The sequence below is a fragment of the Salvelinus alpinus genome, chromosome 21 (genome assembly GCF_045679555.1).
Source record: "Salvelinus alpinus chromosome 21, SLU_Salpinus.1, whole genome shotgun sequence".
NCBI classification, from domain to species: Eukaryota; Metazoa; Chordata; class Actinopteri; order Salmoniformes; family Salmonidae; genus Salvelinus; species Salvelinus alpinus.
The window spans coordinates 20,836,110-20,862,585 of NC_092106.1; the positions used below are offsets into that span (position 1 = coordinate 20,836,110).

A 26,476-nucleotide genomic window follows, 5' to 3' on the forward strand; every position below is an offset into this window, starting at 1 on the left:
CCCCCCCCCCCCATAAATACCTTTCTCCCTTCCCGCTCTCTTGACTCTACAGAGGGACTCTTGAATAGCCTTTGTTAAACATAGAGAGTCTGGGAACATCAAACAAGTGGAGGGAAAGGAACCATATTTCGGTAATAGAACCAGTTGAAAATATGCGTTGGTAGTTAAGGAATATGATGTCAGTTCGGTTGTCATCTGAGACATTATGACTGATAACAGGACGACCTAAACTGTATCCGGAAAAGTCTACACATTATAGTTATCAGATTCACATGGAATTGTTGTGCAATTCAAATGTTTAAATATAAAATTATTTGTGAAAAGATTAAATGTAATTTTAGCTTCCAAATGAGAGATTTGGGTTTTCATGAGGTTAGGGCTCTGCTCAATCAGTGGCCCGCCCCTGTGAAGAGACATGGGTTATAAACTATGAAACACACCCTTCTCTCCTGTCACGTCCTGACCATAGTTCGTGTGTGTTTTGCTTGTTTAGTGTTGGTCAGGACGTGAGCTGGGTGGGCATTCTATGTTGTGTGTCTAGTTTGTCTGTTTCTGTGTTCAGCCTAATATGGTTCTCAATCAGAGGCAGCTGTCAATCGTTGTCCCTGATTGAGAATCATATATAGGTGGCTTGTTTTGTGTTGGGGATTGTGGGTGGTTGTCTTCTGTCTTTGTGTTCTACATTACATTTAAGTCATTTAGCAGACGCTCTTATCCAGAGCGACTTACAAATTGGTGCATTCACCTTATGATATCCAGTGGAACAACCACTTTACAATAGTGCATCTAACTCTTTTAAGGGGGGGGGGGGATAAGAGGGATTACTTTATCCTATCCTAGGTATTCCTTAAAGAGGTGGGGTTTCAGGTGTCTCCGGAAGGTGGTGATTGACTCCGCTGACCTGGCGTCGTGAGGGAGTTTGTTCCACCATTGGGGTGCCAGAGTAGCGAACAGTTTTGACTGGGCTGAGCGGGAACTGTACTTCCTCAGAGGTAGGGAGGCGAGCAGGCCAGAGGTGGATGAACGCAGTGCCCTTGTTTGGGTGTAGGGCCTGATCAGAGCCTGAAGGTACGGAGGTGCCGTTCCCCTCACAGCTCCGTAGGCAAGCACCATGGTCTTGTAGCGGATGCGAGCTTCAACTGGAAGCCAGTGGAGAGAGCGGAGGAGCGGGGTGACGTGAGAGAACTTGGGAAGGTTGAACACCAGACGGGCTGCGGCGTTCTGGATGAGTTGTAGGGGTTTAATGGCACAGGCAGGGAGCCCAGCCAACAGCGAGTTGCAGTAATCCAGACGGGAGATGACAAGTGCCTGGATTAGGACCTGCGCCGCTTCCTGTGTGAGGCAGGGTCGTACTCTGCGAATGTTGTAGAGCATGAACCTACAGGAACGGGTCACCGCCTTGATGTTAGTTGAGAACGACAGGGTGTTGTCCAGGATCACGCCAAGGTTCTTAGCACTCTGGGAGGAGGACACAATGGAGTTGTCAACCGTGATGGCGAGATCATGGAACGGGCAGTCCTTCCCCGGGAGGAAGAGCAGCTCTGTCTTGCCGAGGTTCAGCTTGAGGTGGTGATCCGTCATCCACACTGATATGTCTGCCAGACATGCAGAGATGCGATTCGCCACCTGGTTATCAGAAGGGGGAAAGGAGAAGATTAATTGTGTGTCGTCAGCATAGCAATGATAGGAGAGACCATGTGAGGATATGACAGAGCCAAGTGACTTGGTGTATAGCGAGAATAGGAGAGGGCCTAGAACAGAGCCCTGGGGGACACCAGTGGTGAGAGCACGTGGTGCGGAGACAGATTCTCGCCACGCCACCTGGTAGGAGCGACCTGTCAGGTAGGACGCAATCCAAGCGTGGGCCGCGCCGGAGATGCCCAGCTCGGAGAGGGTGGAGAGGAGGATCTGATGGTTCACAGTATCAAAGGCAGCCGATAGGTCTAGAAGGATGAGAGCAGAGGAGAGAGAGTTAGCTTTAGCAGTGCGGAGCGCCTCCGTGACACAGAGAAGAGCAGTCTCAGTTGAATGACTAGTCTTGAAACCTGACTGATTTGGATCAAGAAGGTCATTCTGAGAGAGATAGCAGGAGAGCTGGCCAAGGACGGCACGTTCAAGAGTTTTGGAGAGAAAAGAAAGAAGGGATACTGGTCTGTAGTTGTTGACATCGGAGGGATCGAGTGTAGGTTTTTTCAGAAGGGGTGCAACTCTCGCTCGCTTGAAGACGGAAGGGACGTAGCCAGCGGTCAAGGATGAGTTGATTAGCGAGGTGAGGTAAGGGAGAAGGTCTCCGGAAATGGTCTGGAGAATAGAGGAGGGGATAGGTTCAAGCGGGCAGGTTGTTGGGCGGCCGGCCGTCACAAGACGCGAGATTTCATCTGGAGAGAGAGGGGAGAAAGAGGTCAAAGCACAGGGTAGGGCAGTGTAAGCAGAACCAGCGGTGTCGTTTGACTTAGCAAACGAGGATCGGATGTCGTCGACCTTCTTTTCAAAATGGTTGACGAAGTCATCCGCAGAGAGGGAGGAGGGGGGGGGGGAGGAGGATTCAGGAGGGAGGAGAAGGTGGCAAAGAGCTTCCTAGGGTTAGAGGCGGATGCTTGGAATTTAGAGTGGTAGAAAGTGGCTTTAGCAGCAGAGACAGAAGAGGAGAATGTAGAGAGGAGGGAGTGAAAGGATGCCAGGTCCGCAGGGAGGCGAGTTTTCCTCCATATCCGCTCGGCTGCCCGGAGCCCGGTTCTGTGAGCTCGCAATGAGTCGTCGAGCCACGGAGCAGGAGGGGAGGACCGAGCCGGCCTGGAGGATAGGGGACATAGAGAGTCAAAGGATGCAGAAAGGGAGGAGAGGAGGGTTGAGGAGGCAGAATCAGGAGATAGGTTGGAGAAGGTTTGAGCAGAGGGAAGAGATGATAGGATGGAAGAGGAGAGAGTAGCGGGGGAGAGAGAGCGAAGGTTGGGACGGCGCGATACCATCCGAGTGGGGGCAGTGTGGGAAGTGTTGGATGAGAGCGAGAGGGAGAAGGATACAAGGTAGTGGTCGGAGACTTGGAGGGGAGTTGCAATGAGATTAGTGGAAGAACAGCATCTAGTAAAGATGAGGTCAAGCGTATTGCCTGCCTTGTGAGTAGGGGGGGAAGGTGAGAGGGTGAGGTCAAAAGAGGAGAGGAGTGGAAAGAAGGAGGCAGAGAGGAATGAGTCAAAGGTAGACGTGGGGAGGTTAAAGTCACCCAGAACTGTGAGAGGTGAGCCATCCTCAGGAAAGGAACTTATCAAGGCGTCAAGCTCATTGATGAACTCTCCAAGGGAACCTGGAGGGCGATAAATGATAAGGATGTTAAGCTTGAAAGGGCTGGTATCTGTGACAGCATGGAATTCAAAGGAGGCGATAGACAGATGGGTCAGGGGAGAAAGAGAGAATGTCCACTTGGGAGAGATGAGGATCCCAGTGCCACCACCCCGCTGACCAGAAGCTCTCGGGGTGTGCGAGAACACGTGGGCAGACGAGGAGAGAGCAGTAGGAGTAGCAGTGTTATCTGTGGTAATCCATGTTTCCGTCAGTGCCAAGAAGTCGAGGGACTGGAGGGAAGCATAGGCTGAGATGAACTCTGCCTTGTTGGCCGCAGATCGGCAGTTCCAGAGGCTGCCGGAGACCTGGAACTCCACGTGGGTCGTGCGCGCTGGGACCACCAGGTTAGAGTGGCAGCGGCCACGCGGTGTGAAGCGTTTGTATGGTCTGTGCAGAGAGGAGAGAAGAGGGATAGACAGACACATAGTTGACAGGCTACAGAAGAGGCCACGCTAATGCAAAGGAGATTGGAATGACAAGTGGACTACACGTCTCGAATGTTCAGAAAGTTAAGCTTACGTTGCAAAAAATCTTATTGACTACAATGATAGTTGGCTAGCTGGCTAGCTAGCAGTGTTGCTAGCAGTGTTGACTAGGTAGGAGAACGGCGGCGCTAGCTAACGGCGGCGCTAGCTAACCTCGATAATTACTCGATAATTACTCTAAACTACACAATTATCTTAGATACAAAGACAGCAAAGACAACTATGTAGCTAGCTAACACTACACTAATCAAGTCGTTCCGTTGTAATGTAATAGTTCCTACAGTGCTGCTATTCGGTAGAAGTTAGCAAAAAATCTTATTGACTAAAATGATAGTTGGCTAGCTGGCTAGCTAGCAGTGTTGCTAGCAGTGTTGACTAGGTAGGAGAACGGCGGCGCTAGCTAACGGCGGCGCTAGCTAACCTCGATAATTACTCGATAATTACTCTAAACTACACAATTATCTTAGATACAAAGACAGCAAAGACAACTATGTAGCTAGCTAACACTACACTAATCAAGTCGTTCCGTTGTAATGTAATAGTTCCTACAGTGCTGCTATTCGGTAGAAGTTAGCTAGCTGGCTAGCTAGCAGCAGCTAGTGTTCTGCACCAGATAGGACTGTCTCGGTTTTCACATTTGTTATTTTGTATTTTGTATAGTGTTCACGTTATTGTCTCTTCTTTATTAAATCATGTTGAACACTAGCCGCGCTGCATTTTGGTCCTCTCCTTCATCCCAGGAAGAAAGCCGTTACATCTCCCTCCACTAAATAAGCCCTTGACGAAAATGTAACCTCCTGTTTCGGGTACATTAGGACGACGGTCCGATGTCAGAAGGATTCAGATAATAACTACAGAACGAAGCCAACCTCAGCGTGAGCTTTGGTTGCGAATGGTATGAACTTTGAACTCTTATTCGCTACAAAAGTGATACCTCCTAGCCGTTGAGTTAGCAGCGGCCGCTGTAAACTTGGGCTAGGAGAGGACAGACAGAGTATCCCGTCTACCACACAACGACGACACTACAATGTTTCCCGTTCACCACCAGAGACACTCTTCAAAGGACTCTGTTGGGCAACACGGCCTTCCATCTACCACCAACCTATTGAAGCGCAGCTCAGAGTAAATATTTATAGCATTTTCTTTTTCCAAATGGGCGGTAATTTAGAATGCATAAGATTCTGTATTTACGATAGAGTAGCTGCCTACGGCCCGATAGAGACATCGCTTCTCCCTTTGTTCTTCAGTCTTCCCGCTCTTTCACTCAAACCCAACCCCGTTTTCTTTGTGGAACCAACTGTCATATCTGTTCCGTCCGCTAGGGATGTTTTCCTTTATGACAATTTGTAATCAAGGTATGATTCATTCTGTGTATATGTAATTCTGTGTGATTAGTTAGGTATTTAGTAAATAAATAAACCCAATTTTGTATTGCTGATTCAACTTGTTAGCCAGAGTTTGTGAAGATAACCAAGAATTTACAACTTTCAGATGAGACTGAAATAAGGCGACGATTAATATTGACTGCTATTGATGTAAAATATTACGAGGTCTTTAAGAGTTTATTCGGAAGATAACTGCTCTATAAATATTATTTCGTGGTGCCCCAACTTTCTAGTTAATTACATTTACATGATTAGCTCAATCAGGTAATATTAATTACAGAGAAAGGATTTTGTAGAATAGCATGTCATATCACTTAATCCGGCATAACCAAAGACACGACACTACTAAACCTTAAAGATGGGCAGCACATCCTTCCGAGATCCATATTAACATTTTACTGAGCTGTAAAACAATGTTATTTTTGTAACAGGTGTTGTCATAACACTTTGGAGAAGCAGCTCACAGGGTTCCTATACTTCCAGTTCTGGTTGGGTAACCGTGGTGATAATGGCACACTGATGGTTGGGTAACCGTTGTGATAATGGAACAGTGATGCAGTGTCCCCTTGTAACGTCATTCAGAGGAAGAAGGTGAGGACCAAAGTGCAGCGTGGTACGTATTCATAATACTTTTAATAAAGATGAACACTCGAACAAAAACAACAAAACGACAAACGAACAGTTCTGCAAGGTGCAACAAAACACTAAACAGAAAATAACTACCCACAAACACCAGGTGGGAAAAGGCTACCTAAGTATGGTTCTCAATCAGAGACAACGATAGACAGCTGCCTCTGATTGAACACTCATACCAGGCCAAACACATAGAACTACAAAACATAGAATGAAAAACATAGAATGAACATAGAATGCCCACCCCAACTCACGCCCTGACCAAACCAAAATAGAGACATAAAAAAGGAACTAAGGTCAGGACGTGACACCCCTGCTTAATGGGTTCTGGGAATTAGATAAGAAACAGTCTGGCCCTGAGGATTGGAGGCCTTTCTAATGGCTTGGAAATTAGTAATACTTTACTTAAAGCCTACAGGTATAACCCATTTTGATGATGAGTCTTGACTAGACTTTGTTATAACATGTAAGACTAACTTATTTAAGACTATATGTAGTTTCCACCAACCTTTGTTTACATCCCTTCCTGACAATACACAATTACGCAGCCGACAGTTTCTATGTTTGTTTGTTTTCTCAACTAAACAACTGCCAAACCCCTGTTGGCCTACTTAGGGTCCCAAGCCGCCCTATCTGCCTGTGATGATGAGAATGCACTGCGTTCAGGCAGCCACCTCTCCTCAGGTGCTCATATTTGAGATGTAACTGCTTTGCATTCCTGTCAGTGTCTGTGTCCCAGAAGAAATATACAGCAGAGAGAAACCATCACCAAGGTAATGCAGGGAGTACCAGAATAGTCACTGTGACATACAGTGGGGCAAAAAAGTATTTAGTCAGCCACCAATTGTGCAAGTTCTCCCACTTAAAAAGATGAGAGAGGCCTGTAATTTTCATCATAGGTACACTTCAACTATGACAGACAAAATGAGAAAATAAAATCCAGAAAATCACATTGTAGGATTTTTTATGAATTTATTTGCAAATGATGGTGGAAAATAAGTATTTGGTCAATAACAAAAGTTTATCTCAATACTTTGTTATATACCCTTTGTTGGCAATGACAGACGTCAAACGTTTTCTGTAAGTCTTCACAAGGTTTTCACACAGTGTTGCTGGTATTTTGGCCCATTCCTCCATGCAGATCTCCTCTAGAGCAGTGATGTTTTGGGGCTGTTGCTGGGCAACACGGACTTTCAACTCCCTCCAAAGATTTTCTATGGGGTTGAGATCTGGAGACTGGCTAGGCCACTCCAGGACCTTGAAATGCTTCTTACAAAGCCACTCCTTCGTTGCCCGGGCGGTGTGTTTGGGATCATTGTCATGCTGAAAGACCCAGCCATGTTTCATCTTCAATGCCCTTGCTGATGGAAGGAGGTTTTCACTCAAAATCTCACGATACATGGCCCCATTCATTCTTTCCTTTACACGGATGAGTCGTCCTGGTCCCTTTGCAGAAAAACAGCCCCAAAGCATGATGTTTCCACAACCATGCTTCACAGTAGGTATGGTGTTCTTTGGATGCAACTCAGCATTCTTTGTCCTCCAAACACAACGAGTTGAGTTTTTACCAAAAAATATATTTTTGGGTTTCATCTGACATTCTCCCAATCTTCTTCTGGATCATCCAAATGCTCTCTAGCAAACTTCAGACGGGCCTGGACATGTACTGGCTTAAGCAGGGGGACACGTCTGGCACTGCAGGATTTGAGTCACTGGCGGCGTAGTGTGTTACTGATGGTAGGCTTTGTTACTTTGGTCCCAGCTCTCTGCAGGTCATTCACTAGGTCCCCCCGTGTGGTTCTGGGATTTTTGCTCACCGTTCTTGTGATCATTTTGACCCCACGGGGTGAGATCTTGCGTGGAGCCCCAGATCGAGGGAGATTATCAGTGGTCTTGTATGTCTTCCATTTCCTAATAATTGCTCCCACAGTTGATTTCTTCAAACCAAGCTGCTTACCTATTGCAGATTCAGTCTTCCCAGCCTGGTGCAGGTCTACAATTTTGTTTCTGGTGTCCTTTGACAGCTCTTTGGTCTTGGCCATAGTGGAGTTTGGAGTGTGACTGTTTGAGGTTGTGGACAGGGGGCTTTTATACTGATAACAAGTTCAAACAGGTGCCATTAATACAGGTAACGAGTGGAGGACAGAGGAGCATCTTAAAGAAGAAGTTACAGGTCTGTGAGAGCCAGAAATCTTGCTTGTTTGTAGGTGACCAAATACTTATTTTCCACCATAATTTGCAAATAAATTCATAAAAAATCCTACAATGTGATTTTCTGGATTTTCCTTTCTCATTTTGTCTGTCATAGTTGAAGTGTACCTATGATGAAAATTACAGGCCTCTCTCATCTTTTTAAGTGGGAGAACTTGCACAATTGATGGCTGACTAAATACTTTTTTGCCCCACTGTAGCTACTGCTGCTACCTGGCAAGTAGACAAATAAAGAAACAGAAGAACTCAGGGGCTGAAGAATTCAAATGTACAGCTTCCATATTTGCTCTCACTCAAACACCTACAGTTTGAAGGTTAGCGATAACATTGCCATGGAGGAGAAAGAGGAGACAGGTCGAGCAAACATTTTGATGGAAAAGATAGTTGTGTTTAGTGAAAAATGGGAGAATATTCCCCATTATAAACTAGGTGGTTCGAGCCCTGAATGCTGATTGGCTGACAGCCGTGGTATATCAGACCGTATACCACGGGTATGACAAAGCTTTTATTTTTACTGCTTTAATTAAGTTGGTAACCAGTTTATCGCAATAAAGCACCTTGGGGGTTTATGGTATATGGCCAATTAAACACGGCTAAGGGCTGTGTCCAGGGACTCCGCAATGCGTCGTGCATAAGAACAGCCCTTAGCCGTGGTATATTGGCCATATACCACACCCCCTCATGAGATATTGCTTAATTATATGCTGCTACTTCATTTATGGTTCTTCCTGTGCCTTGCATAAGGTAGAAGCAGTACACATGGGGGTGCAGGGTGAACTTCACTCTGTCTAGTCTGGCTGTATTGAACCTGTGGTGTTCAGACCAGCAGGAGAAATCAGGTTAATGTGTCACAAATTGCCTTTAGGTGGACTGATGTGCAAGGTGGTCAGAGTACATCGATAAGCCACTGCACTGTGACTGACACAGCCTCTCTGCTCCAAACAGAGTCAGTTGAAGAGTGACAATATATTTTCACTGGCCACACTGCATAGAACCCCATCCCCATTCCGCTTTCTCTCTTGTTCTTCATTCCTTGTAACCACTCACCCCTAAATGTCACTCACTCTGCCAGGTGGCGTATAAATATACTGAGAGAGAGAGAGAGATTCATCATTAGCACAAACAGATCTGGGACCAGTCCTAGCAAAACAAAGCCAGTGAGAGAGCTCTCCTTTTAGTGTGGCAGAGTGTAGCCAAGTGGGTCTGTCCGCGTGCACGCACACAAATCAAATCACATTTTATTTGTCACGTGCTTCGTAATCAACAGGTGTAGAATAATAGTGAAATGTTTACTTACGGGCCCTTCCCAACAATGCAGAGAGAAATAAAATAGAATCATTGAAAAGTAATAACATGTAATAATAAAAGTAATAATAAATACACAATGAGGAACAATAACTTGGCTATATTCACGGGGTACCAGTACCGAGTCGATGTGCCGGGGTATGAGGTAATTGAGGTAGATATGTACAAATAACTAGGAATAAAGTGACTAGTCAACAGAACAGATAATAAAAAGTAGCAGCAGCATATGTGAGGAGTTTTAAAAAAGTGCAAAAAGTGCAAAATGCAGATAGTCTGGGTAGCTATTTGGTTAACTATTGATCAGTCTTGTAGCTTGGGGATAGAAGCTGTTCAGGGTCCTGTTGGTTCCAGACATGGTGCATCGGTGCGGTAGCAGAGAGAACAGTCTATGACTTGGGTGGCTGGAGTCTTTGACAATTCTTTGACACGCACGCACGCTCGCACACACACACACACACACACACACACACACACACACACGCACACACACACGCACACACACACACACACACACACACACACACACACACACACACACACACACACACACACACACACACACACACACACACACACACACGCACACACACCATTAGTCTATCAGCCCAGTGGGATAGGAGAGAGGAGGAAAGGAGACAAGCAGTGTCTTTCTGTGCCACTTCTATAACATCTGTTTCAGACTGGTGCTGCTCATGAATGGTAATATGGACTTAATACAACTCGTGTTTTCAAAATGCAGTATCTTGGAACAGGTGGATTGAAACACTGCGTGACTGGCTGTGTGACATACCTGATTGGGATTGTGAAATAGGGTATTTAAAACTGTCACAAACTTTCTGTCAAGTGGTTTAAAGGTTTGAGAGCTCCACTTCCCTTACAAAGGTGTTGTTGTCGCATGCTCCTCATACTAATATGTTACTAATACCTCAGCAATGTCATCTCTTTATATACTAGCACACGCTTAGAAATGCAAGCCCAATACATTGAATCAGTCTAAGATTCAAAGATTAAATTCTAAGTAGTATGATTGTGTGGCTATTATGACAGATACTACAGTATATTGTATCATTGTCTGTGATTAGTTAAAGACCTCCTGAGCCAGACAGTGGCTGATTTATTAGGCAACTAGCGAATGTAATATCCTGTTCTGTCATCCTACACTGTAAAATATATATGTTAATTTAACGTACAATTGTTAGGCAACCAGCTGCAATAGGATTGCGACTTTACTCAGCATTTGGGCATAAGCTGAACCAACACACATGCTCAAGTTGAATTGTATATTCACACAACTTTAAATTTAAGGTTGAGTGAACATGCAATTCAACTTGATAATTTATTCTGCCTTATTTGCATATTACCCAGAGTGCCTTGCCTTTCGAGTGAATTCTAGTTACCACCCATGACTATTTGTTAGCGACAAAGACATGGTTGTTGTATTCAATGGTTTTCAGTACTGTTGCCTTCACCAAATGAGTGTATATGTGAATATGTTATCTATAAATTAAAAACTTTATGACAATGCACTACATATATTATAAGGCCCTTCTTTGAGGACCTAGTTACACCCTGACACAGTGGTCTGAAACTCCTGTTTTACAGGCCACATTAAGCCTGCAAGTCACATAATGCTGGCTTGCAAAGTGATGTGTAATTCCAATTGGAATCCAGACAGAGTGAGGATGTACAATAATTGACCCTTCACTAAGCCCCCCTTGGTTACTGTTTGACAACATTTCCCCGTGAAGCCTAATTCCCCCTTTTAACCACTGGCAAAATCCCCTCAAAATGATCTCAAACTGTGTTTTTAATATTAAATTAAACACAGACGACCCCTTGCTAATCAGTAAATGCTCAGGTATATTGTGGAGGACTGTCATTAAAATTGCTTCACAGGAATCTGGTAAAATGATGTTTGTAGTGTGGCTAGCCACTGAATGACTCTGAATGCACTGTGCATGCAGTCAAAGCTACTAACCAAAGCTACTAAGCACAGAGTGCTCTCAAATTTGTTTGCTGATTTCGACAGCAGATGACAGTTATATTCCTAATATATCCAATACATTTAGACAAAAAAAGTTATATTAAGTGGCTAGCTAACAATTATTCTTATTTCCCTCACTGGCTTTCCTTCATTTCCAACGTGAGCTTGTTCGAGGTGTCAGACTTGACAACAGTTGATTGGTTGCCCAAAATTCTGGAGCTGCATCCTGCACTCAGAATTGCCAGGGTAGGGAAAATGCATTATTGAGACTACCTAAATACCTAAACTGGAACAGCCATCTCAGCAACAGATGCAATAAAACCAGCTACTAACAGATTGGATTAGTTTAGAAAAATGTATGTTATTCATGTTTGTGTAGCATAAAGTTAATCAACCAATCAAAGTATATGCAAAAACACAGGTATTGAAACAAACAATTCTGAAAAAATCTATCTGCAAGAGAGCATGCTGGGAAGTATGATAATGATGGGCATAGTTTTTAGTTGTTTTGAGCAAACATGAATTTGTAATTTTACTCAACAACCTTGTTCAAATTCAACTGACTTTGAGCAGAGTTTGTTGATTAAACACACTAACACATTATCTCAAGTTCTTGTCCTTTTGAAGTCCACTCAACTCACAGAATAACACTGATTAAGCAATTTGTTAAGATGGCTTTTGTAGTGTACGACTTTCATAAAATATTATGTTTTTTTCATCCTACTCTATATGAGTCTCATAAAAATTGCCACAGTAGTTACCGTAGTGTTTCCTTCCTAGTTGAAAGCACTAAAGTGTAATCTAGAGTCTAGACATTCATTCTCACCTGCCCTGGCTGGCGTGTGTAATGTGGCACCCCATTTCATTCATTACAGAAGAACACTAGTGAAAAATTGAATTAGTACCGTCATACTTCGCTACTTGAGCCCTTAATTTGCAGTACGCATAAAAGCCTTTGATGTATAACTCTGTTGTCATGCATCATCTCATTTATCTTTCTACTATCACTTCAACCGGACTATTGATTTTTTTCATAAATTACCAGCTTTGCAAACAAAGCAACAACACTGAGATCCAGAAGCTTCAATTAGCCAGGCCAATAAATCTTTATGAACCAGGATACAAATGTGAAGCATGATTGGATGACTATTCATTACCCTACCCTGAGTCTGTGAGATAACAAAATGGTATTGATTTTATGTTGAGAGAGAGAGAGAGCGAGAGAGAGAGCGAAAGAGAGAGCGAAAGAGAGAGAGAGAGAGAGTGAGAGAATGTAGGCTTAGGCAGGAAGTTCATAGAAATATTATCATTGTCTTGGAGAATTGTTAATCGTTGTTGAAGTGGTACCCCTTTCTTGCAGTCAAATGACCTAATCGCCCTCTAGTGGCCTCATGGGTGGAATGTTATTCATATTTTTTCATAATTAAATCAACATTATTTAAAACAAAACGCCACAAAAATCTGGTTTTGTTATATTTCAGTCCTCTGTGATGTACACTGAGTATGCCAAACATTAGGAACACCTTCCTAATATTAAATTGCACCCCCCCAACCTTCTCAGAACAGCCTCAAAATCATTATTTAACCTGTCTCCTCCCCTTCATCTACACTAATTGAAGAGGATTTAACAAGTGACATCAATAAAGGATCATAGCTTTCACCTGGATTCACCTTGTCAGTCTATTTCATGGAAAGAGCAGGTGTTCTTAATGTTTTGTACACTCAGTGTATATAACGTGCAATATTGGTATGAAAACTCAAAGTTTAATACATTTCAACTCTATATCTGACATGGTACAGGTGTCTTCTTTTTTAATCCCATAACCATGTGTGTGAGGTGTATACTTTTGTTTCAAAGTAGATTTGTTAAAGACTACCAAGACACACTCTGTGTGACCCTGATTTAGCCCACTGCAATAAAAGGTTAAGGAGTTTTATTCCCACTGTGGAAATAGTAGCCTTGTCTGAGGATCTGATTGTATGGATAGATAACTGGGTTGCTCACGTTGTGTTTTTTCTGTCCAACACTTTACTCCATGTAAACTGGTGTATCTGGCAGCATATCCATTGTCTCAGGGCCTTTCTATCTTTTTTCCACTTGAGCTTGATTGCTCTCCACTAAAAAACTAAAATAGCAAACACTCCAGAAGTCCAAGCCCAACCCTCTCATAGGACCTATTGTCTCAAAATGGTTTGTATGATCCTTGGCCAGCATTTAATCACTGTTTGGTATGTCTCACATAGCTCCAAACAAACTAAACTGACAACTTTTGTGCAAGTCAAGCATTCAAACTAACTGTGTGAGAAAGTGCCCTAAGAGTTCCATGGCTAAAAAGGGTTTTAGTTACTCGGCTGCGTGGTCTTAGAACGCTCTACAGACCAGTTTGAAACTCCAGGATCTTGTTTCTTTGGAGGAGTTTAAAAGGTTGATTGACTCGTCTTACTGATGAATGTGATTGTCATTAAGGATTTCACAGTGGTATGTAACCCTCTCACCATGCTCTAATATGACTCTCACAATATTAACTTACATAGAGTATCTCAACAGCATGGGATGTTAGGTGAGAAGGACATCTCCAATAAGAATCCCTATTGTAAACTATCTAGGGTGATGACAAATAGGGTATTAACTTCAGATGGAATGATTATAGGTTTTTGTTATTGTATAAGGATATACTTTCCCATGCATTAAATTAAATTGAAACAGTAAATGACTCCACCAAGGCAACATACCGTGGGGAGAACAAGTATTTGATACACTGCCGATTTTGCAGGTTTTCCTACTTACAAAGCATGTAGAGGTCTGTCATTTTTATCATAGGTACACTTCAACTGTGAGAGACGGAATCTAAAACAAAAATCCAGAAAATCACATTGTATGGTTTTTAAGTAATTAATTTGCATTTTATTGCATGACATAAGTATTTGATCACCTACCAACCAGTAAGAATTCCAGCTCTCACAGACCTGTTAGTTTTTCTTTAAGAAGCCCTCCTGTTCTCCACTCATTACCTGTATTAACTGCACCTGTTTGAACTCGTTACCTGTATAAAAGACACCTGTCCACACACTCAATCAAACAGACTCCAACCTCTCCACAATGGCCAAGACCAGAGAGCTGTGTAAGGACATCAGGGATAAAATTGTAGACCTGCACAAGGCTGGGATGGGCTACAGGACAATAGGCAAGCAGCTTGGTGAGAAGGCAACAACTGTTGGCGCAATTATTAGAAAATGGAAGAAGTTCAAGATGACGGTCAATCACCCTCGGTCTGGGGCTCCATGCAAGATCTCACCTCGTGGGGCATCAATGATCATGAGGAAGGTGAGGGATCAGCCCAGAACTACACGGCAGGACCTGGTCAATGACCTGAAGAGAGCTGGGACCACAGTCTCAAAGAAAACCATTAGTAACACACTACGCCGTCATGGATTAAAATCCTGCAGCGCACGCAAGGTCCCCCTGCTCAAGCCAGCGCATGTCCAGGCCCGTCTGAAGTTTGCCAATGACCATCTGGATGATCCAGGGGAGGAATGGGCGAAGGTCATGTGGTCTGATGAGACAAAAATAGAGCTTTTTGGTCTAAACTCCACTCGCCGTGTTTGGAGGAAGAAGAAGGATGAGTACAACCCCAAGAACACCATCCCAACCGTGAAGCATGGAGGTGGAAACATCATTCTTTGGGGATGCTTTTCTGCAAAGGGGACAGGACGACTGCACCGTATTGAGGGGAGGATGGATGGGGCCATGTATCGCAAGATCTTGGCCAACAACCTCCTTCCCTCAGTAAGAGCATTGAAGATGGGTCGTGGCTGGGTCTTCCAGCATGACAACGACCCGAAACACACAGCCAGGGCAACTAAGGAGTGGCTCCGTAAGAAGCATCTCAAGGTCCTGGAGTGGCCTAGCCAGTCTCCAGACCTGAACCCAATAGAAAATCTTTGGAGGGAGCTGAAAGTCCGTATTGCCCAGCAACAGCCTCGAAACCTGAAGGATCTGGAGAAGGTCTGTATGGAAGAGTGGGCCAAAATCCCTGCCGCAGTGTGTGCAAACCTGGTCAAGAACTACAGGAAACGTATGATCTCTGTAATTCCAAACAAAGGTTTCTGTACCAAATATTAAGTTCTGCTTTTCTGATATATGAAATACTTATGTCATGCAATAAAATGCAAATTCATTACTTAAAAATCATACAATGTGATTTTCTGGATTTTCGTTTTAGATTCCGTCTCTCACAGTTGAAGTGTACCTATGATAAAAAATTACAGACCTCTACATGCTTTGTAAGTAGGAAAACCTGCAAAATCGGCAGTGTACCAAATACTTGTTCTCCCCACTGTACATAAGGTTCAAAATGTGTATTATTACATTTTCAAAGCACCACATCAAAAGAAATAAAAAATAATAAACCCCAATGAGTCGTGCACAACCCATGTCCAAATTATTTAAATCTTGCTTAACCTGTTTGCGCGCGTTGGAGCTAAAAAAAATGACGACACACAAAGTCCAGAAGCACCCCACCGTTGTGGTTACTCACTAATGTAAACTCACTCACTTTTGTACATTGCCTTGGTCCATACAATTGACCTTATTTTAGCGCCCCAAAAATGTAATACTTCCAGATCAACTGTAATGTCAATACCATTGTAAAGCACAATTTCTCCCCTTTCCAACAGAATCAATTACATGACCCCCACGCTGCCTGTTTCTGCATGATTCAAGAAGGCAATGAGCCCCGTCGGGTCTTTTTAAAAATGGCGGGTGGGGAAGCGAAACTAATGCGTGATAATGAGAAGGAGAGATGTTGTGTGGGAAAATTGCTTTTTTTCACTCGATCTGTCCAACTTATCACCTTATCGCCTCTAAAATGTAAATAAAACACTATAAAGAGTTTATATAAAGTGTCATTACATACCTATTTGAAGGTTTGTGTCGAATTTGAATTGGGTTTTTAGGGCGGTGCTAAAGTGATCTTAGAAGTAAACAGCGGCTTTGAGAATGATGATCGCATGCAATGATGCAAAAAATGACTAGGTATCCCCCCTTACCCCCGTCACTGTCCATTTCTTGTTTTTAAAGGATGAGAGAAGTGCTACACCTGGTGGAGAGAGATTGTAAGACAGAAATAGTTGCTTTATGCGTGCTGTACGTTACGACATGACACGTCACGATGTAACGGAGGGTCCGTTTTTTCAAATTTTCTCCAATACTATAGAGCCATTACCATGTTGATCAACTCTTGAATAGAAACGTAGTTCACACCCCTGATTTTGAAGTCAACACAGTCGCTACAGTCCCATTAGTTTTCTTTGTAGCCTCGTTTGAATGTTGCGGTTGCGCACATTTGTACGGAATGGGGTGAGTTGACGTTACTCGTAGATATTCCCTCAGTGAAGTATAACAGTTCCTTGCAGGTTTCCTCACAAGATCCACAGCAAGCACAGCTATCAATCCAGACAGTACTCTTTAGCTGTAACCGATATCCCATGGGAACATGAACTCGTTAATCTTTCCCAAGCAATTCTCTCTCGATGTCACACGATGCTAGGCTAACCTCAAGGCTGTCAAATACCTCCACGATGAGACGGTAGCTTCAGGCTTTACTAAGTCTTTCTTAACAAAATTATAACAACTCTCTTATAAAATAAAATCATATTTCCCTTCAAAACTCGGTAGGTATGGGTTTTGTTCTATTTTTATCGTCTTCTTTTATCATTTTTCTTCACCAACGTCATAATGTAATGTCCATCCTTTTCTCAACGTCTCTCTCCCTCTCTTATTTTCCCAGGCCTCCAGTTAACCAGGTCAACTCCCATTGGCCACAACTTAACAAGTGACCTTATTGGTCAAAACTTAAACTTAAAAGTAAACCAACCTATTCACTTATACATTAAAGAAATATTTATTCAAAAGAAATGCATTAACAACATTACAATTTGGGAGCAATTCAATCACCTTTTAAATCTAATACCAATTAATTATAACAAATAAACTCAATACTTGGTTCTAACAAGGATATTACAGGTACATATGATTGATTTTATCTATGATGTTTGTATTTCTCTGTATGTAATTTGATATGTGTGTGTGTCTACGTCTATAATTTGTTCATGGTGTGGCTATGTCTGTAAGTTGTTATGTCGGAGATTTGTCTGAAACTTTGTTCTCCCCTGCCTCTGTCTTGGTTGGACCGGGTCTCTCTTGAAAAATAGATATCTCAATGAGATTACCTGGGTAAATAAAGGTTAAATAAAAATTCAATAAAAGAAGGATAAATTATTCTAGTCTTTCACTTTTGTGTCAGCAGCTTTAATGTATCTTTGTGCACTGTTGGCTTTCACTACAAAGACATTCTCAATCATGTTTGATAGATCTTTGCATATTGTTGAATTGGAACCATCAGATTGATTGTAGGGGACTTTTAAACTCCTCCAAAACGATCAGTTTGAAATGAATTCTTAATACCACAGACAGCCAGTGTAAGGAGGCAAAAACTGGAGAAATACCTGCAAAGTAAACTTTTAAACTCCTCCAAAACGTTGCCGAGGACTTTGGGAATCTTCCAAGATTTTGGCATATGGCTCTGGGTGTTATTTCTTGTTATATTGGATTGCTTTGGATAATGGTTAAAAAGCATCAGCCATTCATCAACACCTAAGGTGAGATCAATCACTTTAAGGCTATAACTCTAGTCACTTGCAGTAGCTACTTTCATTAGTGTGAATGTACAGAGGAATGAACTAGAAAACACATGGAGCTAAATTGCAAGCGTTGTATTCTACTAGTCCTGTCTTATTGCTTGGGCCTTCAATCAGACTTTGAAATAGCATCAATTTGAGTTTTTTTCTTTTGAGCACATTTATTTTAGCGTCCCAAGTCTGGATTTCCTGTATTGAAGTATGTTACAGAAATAGTTGCATGATGTGCATCCATCAGACAAAAGGTACCTCAGTAGAGTAATCATGACTATTTTACAACAACAAAAAATGCACCTTTTGTAAAAATTAAAAATAATAAGAAGAAATGTACAATTGATTTGGGAACCTAAATTCCATTCCCCCTGTGTCAATGTAGCAAATTAAAGTGTGTTGTTTGCTTTCCCTCTCTTCAAAACTTTTCCCTCACTACTCTTTTCCTCCCCTTTCCTCCCCCCTGCAGTTTGACATGCAGCGTATCACCCTTGAAGAGCTGAAACACATTCTGTTCCACGCCTTCAGAGACCACCTGACCATGAAGGACATCGAGAACATCATCATCAACGAGGAGGAGAGCCTCAACGAGAACTCGGGACACTGTCAGGCAGACTTTGAAGGAAGTGAGTTGAGTAGATTCTGTAGCCTGTGGAGAGAGATGGAGGGTGGATGTGAGAAAGAGATGGAGGGTGGATGTGTGGGAGAGAGAGAGTCTGCTAGCTGTCATCGGTGGGGCAGAGAGCGCTGCACGCCCGTCCACCCGTCAGGATGGATCTGACTCCACCTATCAGGATCCATAATCGTCAGACTCCACCTGCTGATTTATTGATTGATGGTGCTCATGGTGTAGGAAGTAATTTGGTCACCTGGGCTATGATGAAAAAAGGTGTCATCAGGGAGTTATGAATACCATAGCAACAGGGAAGGGTGTTTAGGTTGATATGAATCTTTATTTTTTGTTTTTTGTTATTTATTGGGTCGTTCCACGAAAATAATGCCTTTGATATTTTAAGTACAAATGTTGCACCAATATAGAATTTTAAAAGCCTGCAATATTAATTGAAGTGCCCTTTAATATAGACCACATGGAAAATTCTATAAATCCTATTTTCTTATATAAATAAAGGCTTGCTTAAGTGCCAAAATGCACAATTTTGACATGTCCCTCCATCAACCCTGTGTCACTTCTAGAAAGATTTCAAACCACTTGATCCAAAAATGAAAACCTAGTTATTTTTTGTTGCTTTGACATAGGCATTTTTAAAGACTTTTTATTTATTTAATGTGATTAGTGATTCATTTACATCTGTCCTTTATTTTAAGATCAACCCTGTTAAGTGAATTACACTCGTTTTAATATGTTGAAACTATTCCTTTTAAAATGTTTTTTCAAAAGAAACATTGAACATCTAATAGTCAAATCATAGTATCAAAGCAGGTGAGCTGGCTCTACTCTTTTTGGCCTTTTTCTGGTTTTGTGGTGGAAAACTGAGCGGGTTGAGCATAACACGTCAACCCTGTTACCCATAGTTAGACAGGCTAGAAATGTTTTAGCAATTTAATTGTTTTGGTGCAGCTTGCATTCAATTACCACTCACTGTTGCACACAATAAGCTTTCATTCCCTCATTCACAAAGGGATTTATGGTTGATTTAAGATGAAATCGTCAACCTGTTACGGTCAACCCTGTTACTTTATTTGGAATTCAATAGGCACTTCCTAAAGTCTATTTTAAATGTATCCACTTGAGATGGGAAAACATGTTTTTTATGAAGTTGAACATGTGCTGTTTTTGACAGAATGTTAAAATTAGGTGGAATCAAAATTATTTTTTGGCCAAGTTACACTTCTCTAAAGGCACTGAATTATTGGAATGACCCTATTATGTCTGTAGTGAAGATGATACAACAATTGAACGTCAGGAGCAGGAGACCAGTGTTCAGGTGAATAGTTACAAAACATAAAATGTAGCATTTCCCCTGAGATCCTTTGAGTTCAACTAGAACCTCCTTCCCCAGTAAGCTGTTGGTTCTGTAGCCTTTCAGGTTAGAGCCAAAATAGACACTCAGAGGTCATTCCCTTATTAATCTCTCTCTGTTGCAGTCTGAGACACACTGTTCCTTGTGAAACTGGAAAGGCTGTGCGATGCAGCAGAGCCGAAATGGCCTGTCATGGTAGATTTACTGCTGTAAGAGTGGCAACAGACATCCGGGCTGGACATGGATTGTAAGGTGCTTTATCAGAGTATTAAAACCGGAAGGTGAGACTGAGAGATTACAATGTGTCCTCTGTGCGAATGGGATGTTTCAACTGGGTTTGTGACTGGGAGTTACAGTTAGCACCACTATGGGCTAAATCACGTAGGGGAAGAGAATATCAGGCTCCAAGGTCTAAATGAACAGTACCCGCTATTGACGAACACTTGAATGTGTTCTGACCTATAGAAATAAATACTTGATGTCACTGTAGGGCACAATTGATTGTGTTATCGTAAAATGCTTCATGATACAGATATGACAAATCTATACATTTTAGCTCATTTTGATTACTAATTTTAACCAAAAAAAACTGTTAAAGTTGACTTTTGTGTAAGTAAAGTGATTTGTTCAGTGCTTTCTGACATCAGAGTTGTAAATAGCTTGTGAGAGTGAGAGAGTGAGATGTAGAGGGAGGCGGGGGCAGCCTACACAGGACTTTGTACCTGCAGGTCATTGGCCCAGCCCATCTAATTACCACAATTACCACGGCCCTGTAAACCAGCTCCGCTGTTTCCAGGTCACTGATTGGGCCTGAAGTTCAAATCAAATCAAACTGTATTTGTCACATGCAAGTCTAGACCTTACCGTGAAATGCTTACTTATAAGCCCTTAACCAACAGTGCAGTTCAAGAAGAGTTAAGAAAATATTTACCAAATAGACTAAAGTAAAAAATTATAATTAAAGGTAACACAATAAGAATAACAATAACGAGGCTATACACCGGGGGTACCGGTACCGAGTCATTGTGCGGGGGTACAGGCCAGCCGAGGCAACTTGTACATGTAGGTAGGGGTGAAGTGACTATGCATAGATAATAAACAGCGAGCAGCAGCAGTATACATAAGGGAGGGGTTGTCAATGTAAATAGTCTAGTGGCGATTTCATTAATTGTTCAGCAGTCTTATGGCTTTGCGTCAGAAGCTGTCAAGGAGCCCCTCGGTCCCAGACCTGGTGCTCCGGCACCGCCTGCCGTGCTGCAGCAGAGAAAACAGTCCATAACTTGGGTGACTGGAGTCTCTGACAATTTTATGGGCTTTTCTCTGACATCGCCTATTATATGGATGTTCGGAAGTTTGGATGTTCGGAAGCGCCTTACGGTCAGGATGCTCTCGATGCAGCTGTAGAACCTTTTGAGGATCTGGGGACGCATGCCAAATCTTGTCAGTCTCCTGAGGGGGAAAAGGTTTTGTGGTGCCCTCTTCACAACTGTCTTGGTATGTTTGGACCATGATAGTTCGTTGGAGATGTGGACACCAATGAACTTGAAACTCTCGACCCACTCCACTACAGCCAAGTCTATGTTAATGGGGGCCTGTTCAGCCTGCCTTTTCCTGTAGTCCACGATCAGCTCCTTTGTCTTCCTCACATTGAGGGAGAGGTTGTTGTCCTGGCACCACACTTTCAAAGCACTTCATGGCTACCAACGTGGCAGTGGGAGCTTACTTGCTCGCCTACGGATTCTCAGAAGGCAGCCCGATCTGTGGCCCCTTTTCCTGCGTCTTTTCTTCAAGCAAATTACAGGGATCTGGGCCTGTTCCAGTGAAAGCATGATATCCTTCTCGTCGGACTCGTTAAAGGACAACGTTTTTTCCAGTCCGTGGTGAGTAATCGCTGTTCTGATCTCCAGAAGTTATTTTCGGTCATAAGAGACGGTAGCTGAAACATTATGTACAAAATCATTTTTTAAAATAAGTTACACAAAACGCAAAAAACTAAGAAAATAGCACAATTTGTTGGGAGAATGTAAAACGCCAGCCATGTTCTTCGGCGCCATCTTTTTTCGCGGGTAAACGGCGCGAGTATCTATGACTTTCAAGCTGTGTGTGTGTGTGTGTGTGTGTGTGTGTGTGTGTGTGTGTGTGTGTGTGTGTGTGTGTGTGTGTGTGTGTGTGTGTGTGTGTGTGTGTGTGTGTGTGTGTGTGTGTGTGTGTGTGTGTGTGTGTGTGTGTGTGTGTCTTTGTGTGTGTGTGTGTGTGCGTGTGAATGTGTGCATGCATATTTGGTCAGTTGTACTGTATATTTGTGTCAGTTCTATTTTCATCTCGGGTCCCACTGTGCTGCAGCCACAAACACAAACACATCATCTGACAGAAAGCAGAGCCTCACCTGAAGCATAGGATTGATCTCACCTCTGCTTTCTCTCTGCCAGAGTCACTCTCCCTGCCACTTACTCCTTTCCTTTCTTTCTTTCTTCCATCCCTCCCTCCCTCATTCACTTACTCACTTTCTGACACCTAAACTATATGATTCAGAAGAGAGCCTAGTAATTTCTCACCACACTGCTGAAAATGGCTTTGTATTAGGCTTTCTCTTTTTCCCTTTCTTACAACAGAGAATGGCAAATGGCAAAAATATGATGTGTAATGTGATGTGCCAGCTGGAAATGAATTTGGTAATAAACCTCTATGCATCTTTCTCTTTCTGGCTTTCTCTCTCTTTCTCCCTTTCCCCCTTTCTCTCTTCTATTAGTCCATTCTAAAAATAAGAACCGGCAGACGTGCGTGAGGAAGAGTCTGATCTGCGCTTTCGCCATGGCCTTCATCATCAGTGTCATGCTCATCGCAGCCAATCAAATGCTGCGGAACGGCCTGGAGTAGCCACACCCGGCCACGCCCACTGTGAGCGGGAAAAACAAACCTGCATGTGCATGATGACAGTGGGTGAGGTCATTTCCAGTTTCTTTAGAAGAAAAAAACGACTTAAAAAATGCCTCACTGATGGTGACATACAAACAAAAAACACTGACTGATAAACCACCAGAGTTTTCTGGGTGAATGACAGTCCGACATCCAACGACACTGAGAAGCCAGCATGAGGAGTCCAGCGAGACCCCTCATAACCCCTTTTCTCTGGCAGGGACATTCAAGGGCTGACTTTCGCTTACTCTGCTGCCTCTGTTCCCTAATGCAATAAAAACACAAGTACAGGAGTTCAGTACTCTTCTTCTCTTCCCTTCCCTACCCAGAGTCTTCATATGAAGGTACTTCAGAAGGCAATTTTAACTTCTTGCCTCAGAAGGCAGAATTCATGGTGGATTGAGACAGGCCCTCAGTGTATCTGTATAAGGCAGCATCCTTGTGGATTGAGACACACACACACACACACACACACACACACACACACACACACACACACACACACACACACACACACACACACACACACACACACACACACACACACACACACACACACACACACACACACACTGAAATAATTGGCCTGTTATTCTAGTTTCCTGAGGGGAGGTGGAAGCCAGCTCATCATTGGAGCATACAGTAAGGCTTTGGATGCGACAGGAATGATGGTGTCGTCTGCTGTAGGGCTGGTGTTTAAGCTGTTCTAGAAGCTTTCATCCGGAGTTCAGGAGTGAAATCGGTTGGTATTCTTGTGGCCAATATTTTCCCAATATGTAAAATTGAAAAATACCTCACGCTTACTTTCTCTGTGGAAGGTTCTCCAGTGCTAAACAGAACAGTGTTTGGAAGACCATAGCTGTGAAAAGTCTGGGCTGTAATGTACCTATGATCTAATTCCTCTTGAGGTAGGTAGGTCTGAACTCCTGTATTCTATTGACTCTCATGGTAATATTGAAACCACCTTCAGTTTTGCTGAGAGGACTGCTTGTAATAGCTACAGTACTGCATGTGATCAAGTCCAACGTCGATATGTAAATATGTATGTAACCCATGTTGTTGTCTAAGTGTATTGGTTGACGGTGTTCTATGTGCATGATTGTTGGTACAGTCGGCTCTAGCAGATTTAGAGGTGGAGGGAAGGAGAGAGCACTGTGAAACCAGATGCTAATGCCTTCCACGTCACAATACACAGGCAGGTAGACAGACAGAGACACAGATCTCTGGCCAAAGCCATAGAACTCAATAGAGATGTACTGAATGAAGAACACTAAACGAGTGTTGTTTTCTGTTACAAATGTGTATTTTTGGTAGGAACAGTCCATAATTTGTGGGTTCCTTCACCCACCCTTTTGCACTGTATAATAATTTCCATCTATCCCCATGAGCAGAGAGGAGAGTAGAATCACAGACTGGTCCAAGAGCCCCATCTAGAGGTTGGTTCCAGAATTCAGATATTTTTTGTAACAATTTATGTGCTCTCCTAGCTCTGGTCCAGGGTGTTAGTGCAGCCTGCAAACCCTTTTAAATGTTTTATTTATTTCAGCTTTATTTAACCAGGTAGGCCAGTTGAGAATAAGTTTTCATTTACAACTGCGACCTGGCCAAGATAAAACAAAGCAGTGCAACACAAACAACAAGACAGAGTTACACATGGAATAAACAAGTGTACAGTCAATAACACAATAGAAAAAAAGAAAGTCTATATACAGTGTATTGCAAATGGCTTGAGGAGGTAAGGCAATAAATAGGCCATAATAGCGAAGTAATTACAATTTTGCAAATTAACACTGGAGTAATAGATGTGCAGATGATGATGTGCAAGTAGAAATACTGGTGTGCAAAAGAGCAGAAAAGTAAATAAAAACAATATGGGGATGAGGTAGGTAGATTGGATGGGCTATTTACAGATGGGCTATGTACAGCTGCAGAGATCGGTTAGCTGCTCAGATAGCTGATGTTTAAAGTTAGTGAGGGAAATATAGAGCCTAATATACCCTGAGTCTAGAGTTAGCAGGCCGCACTAATGCCATGGACCAGAGATAGTGCTCCGCCAACATGGTGTCGCTCTGCATACTGTAGTGCTGTCATTTATTACACGAAAGTTATGCGGAAATGTCAGCTGAATTATCCATCCCTTGTATTCAGATGTATAATCATCAGAACATGAAATGTTGAAGTATAATATTATGATTCTTATCTGTCTTATCTGTATAGAAAGATTTCTGAAATGGTGAATGTTCTACCAAAATAATTGTTAGTTTGATTAACTGCAATGTTTGTGGAACATACCGTTGAAGTCGGAAGTTAATTTCAACCACCCCACAAATTTCTTGTTAACAAACTATAGTTTTGGCAAGTCAGTGTGCATGACAAGTAATTTTTCCAACAATTGTTTACAGACAGATTATTTCACTTATAATTCACTGTGTCACAATTCCAGTGGGTCAGAAGTTTACATACACTAAGTTGACTGTGCCTTTAAATAGCTTGGAAAATTCCAGAAAATGTTGTCATGGCTTTAAAAGCTTCTGATAGGCTAATTAACATAATTTGAGTCAATTGGAGGTGTACCTGTGGATGTATATCAATGCCTACCATCAAACTCAGTGCCTCTTTGCTTGACATCATGGGAAAATCAAAATAAATCAGCAAAACCTCAGAATTTTTTTTAACCCTCCACAAGTCTGGTTCATCCTTGGGAGCAATTTCCAAACTCCTGAAGGTACCACGTTCATCTGTACAAACAACAGTACGCAAGTATAAACACCATGGGACCGCGCAGCCTTCATACCACTGAGGAAGGAGACGTGTTCTGTCTCCTACAGATGAATGTACTTTAGTATGAAAAGTGCAAATCAATCCCAGAACAACAGCAAAGGACCTTGTGAAGATGCTAGAGGAAACAGGTACAAAAGTATCTATATCCACAGTAAAACGAGTCCTATATCGACATAACCTGAAAGGCCACTCAGCAAGAAAGAAGCCACTGCTCCAAAACCGCCAAAAAAGCCAGACTACGGTTTGCAACTGCACATGGGGACAAAGATTGTACTTTTTGGAGAAATGTCCTCCTCTGGTCTGATGAAACAAAAATAGAACTGTTTGGCCTTATTAATGACCATCGTTATGTTTAGAGGAAAAAGGCGGAGGCTAGCAAGCCCGAAGAACACCATCCCAACCGTGAAGCACGGGGGTGGCAGCATCATGTTGTGGGGGTGCTTTGCTGCAGGAGGGTCTGGTGCACTTCACAAAATAGATGGCATCATGAGGGAGGAAAATTATGTGGATATATTGAAGCAACATCTCAAGACATCAGTCAGGAAGTTAAAGCTTGGTCGCAAATGGGTCTTCCAAATGGACAATGACCCTAAGCATACTTCCAAAGTTGTGACAAAATGGCTTAAGGACAACAAAGTCAAGGTATTGGAGTGGCCATCACAAAGCCCTGACCTCAATCCTATAGAAAATCTGTGGGCTGAAAAACTGAAAAAGCGTGTGCGAGCAAGGAGGCCTACAAACCTGACTCAGTTACACCATCTC

General features: G+C 42.7%; 1 protein-coding gene across 2 annotated transcripts in view; it reads left to right on the plus strand.

Moving 5' to 3' along the window:
* Positions 1-24,462, plus strand: part of caln1 (calneuron 1) — a 103,623-nt gene extending 79,161 nt beyond the window's left edge. For both annotated transcript variants that reach the window (XM_071357302.1, XM_071357301.1), the window contains exons 5-6: positions 18,505-18,661; positions 22,767-24,462. In XM_071357302.1, the coding sequence (XP_071213403.1) occupies positions 18,505-18,661; positions 22,767-22,894 (285 nt within the window). In that variant the 3' untranslated portion in view covers positions 22,895-24,462. The remainder of the gene's footprint in view (positions 1-18,504; positions 18,662-22,766) is intronic.
* The last annotated feature ends 2,014 nt before the right edge of the window (positions 24,463-26,476 follow it).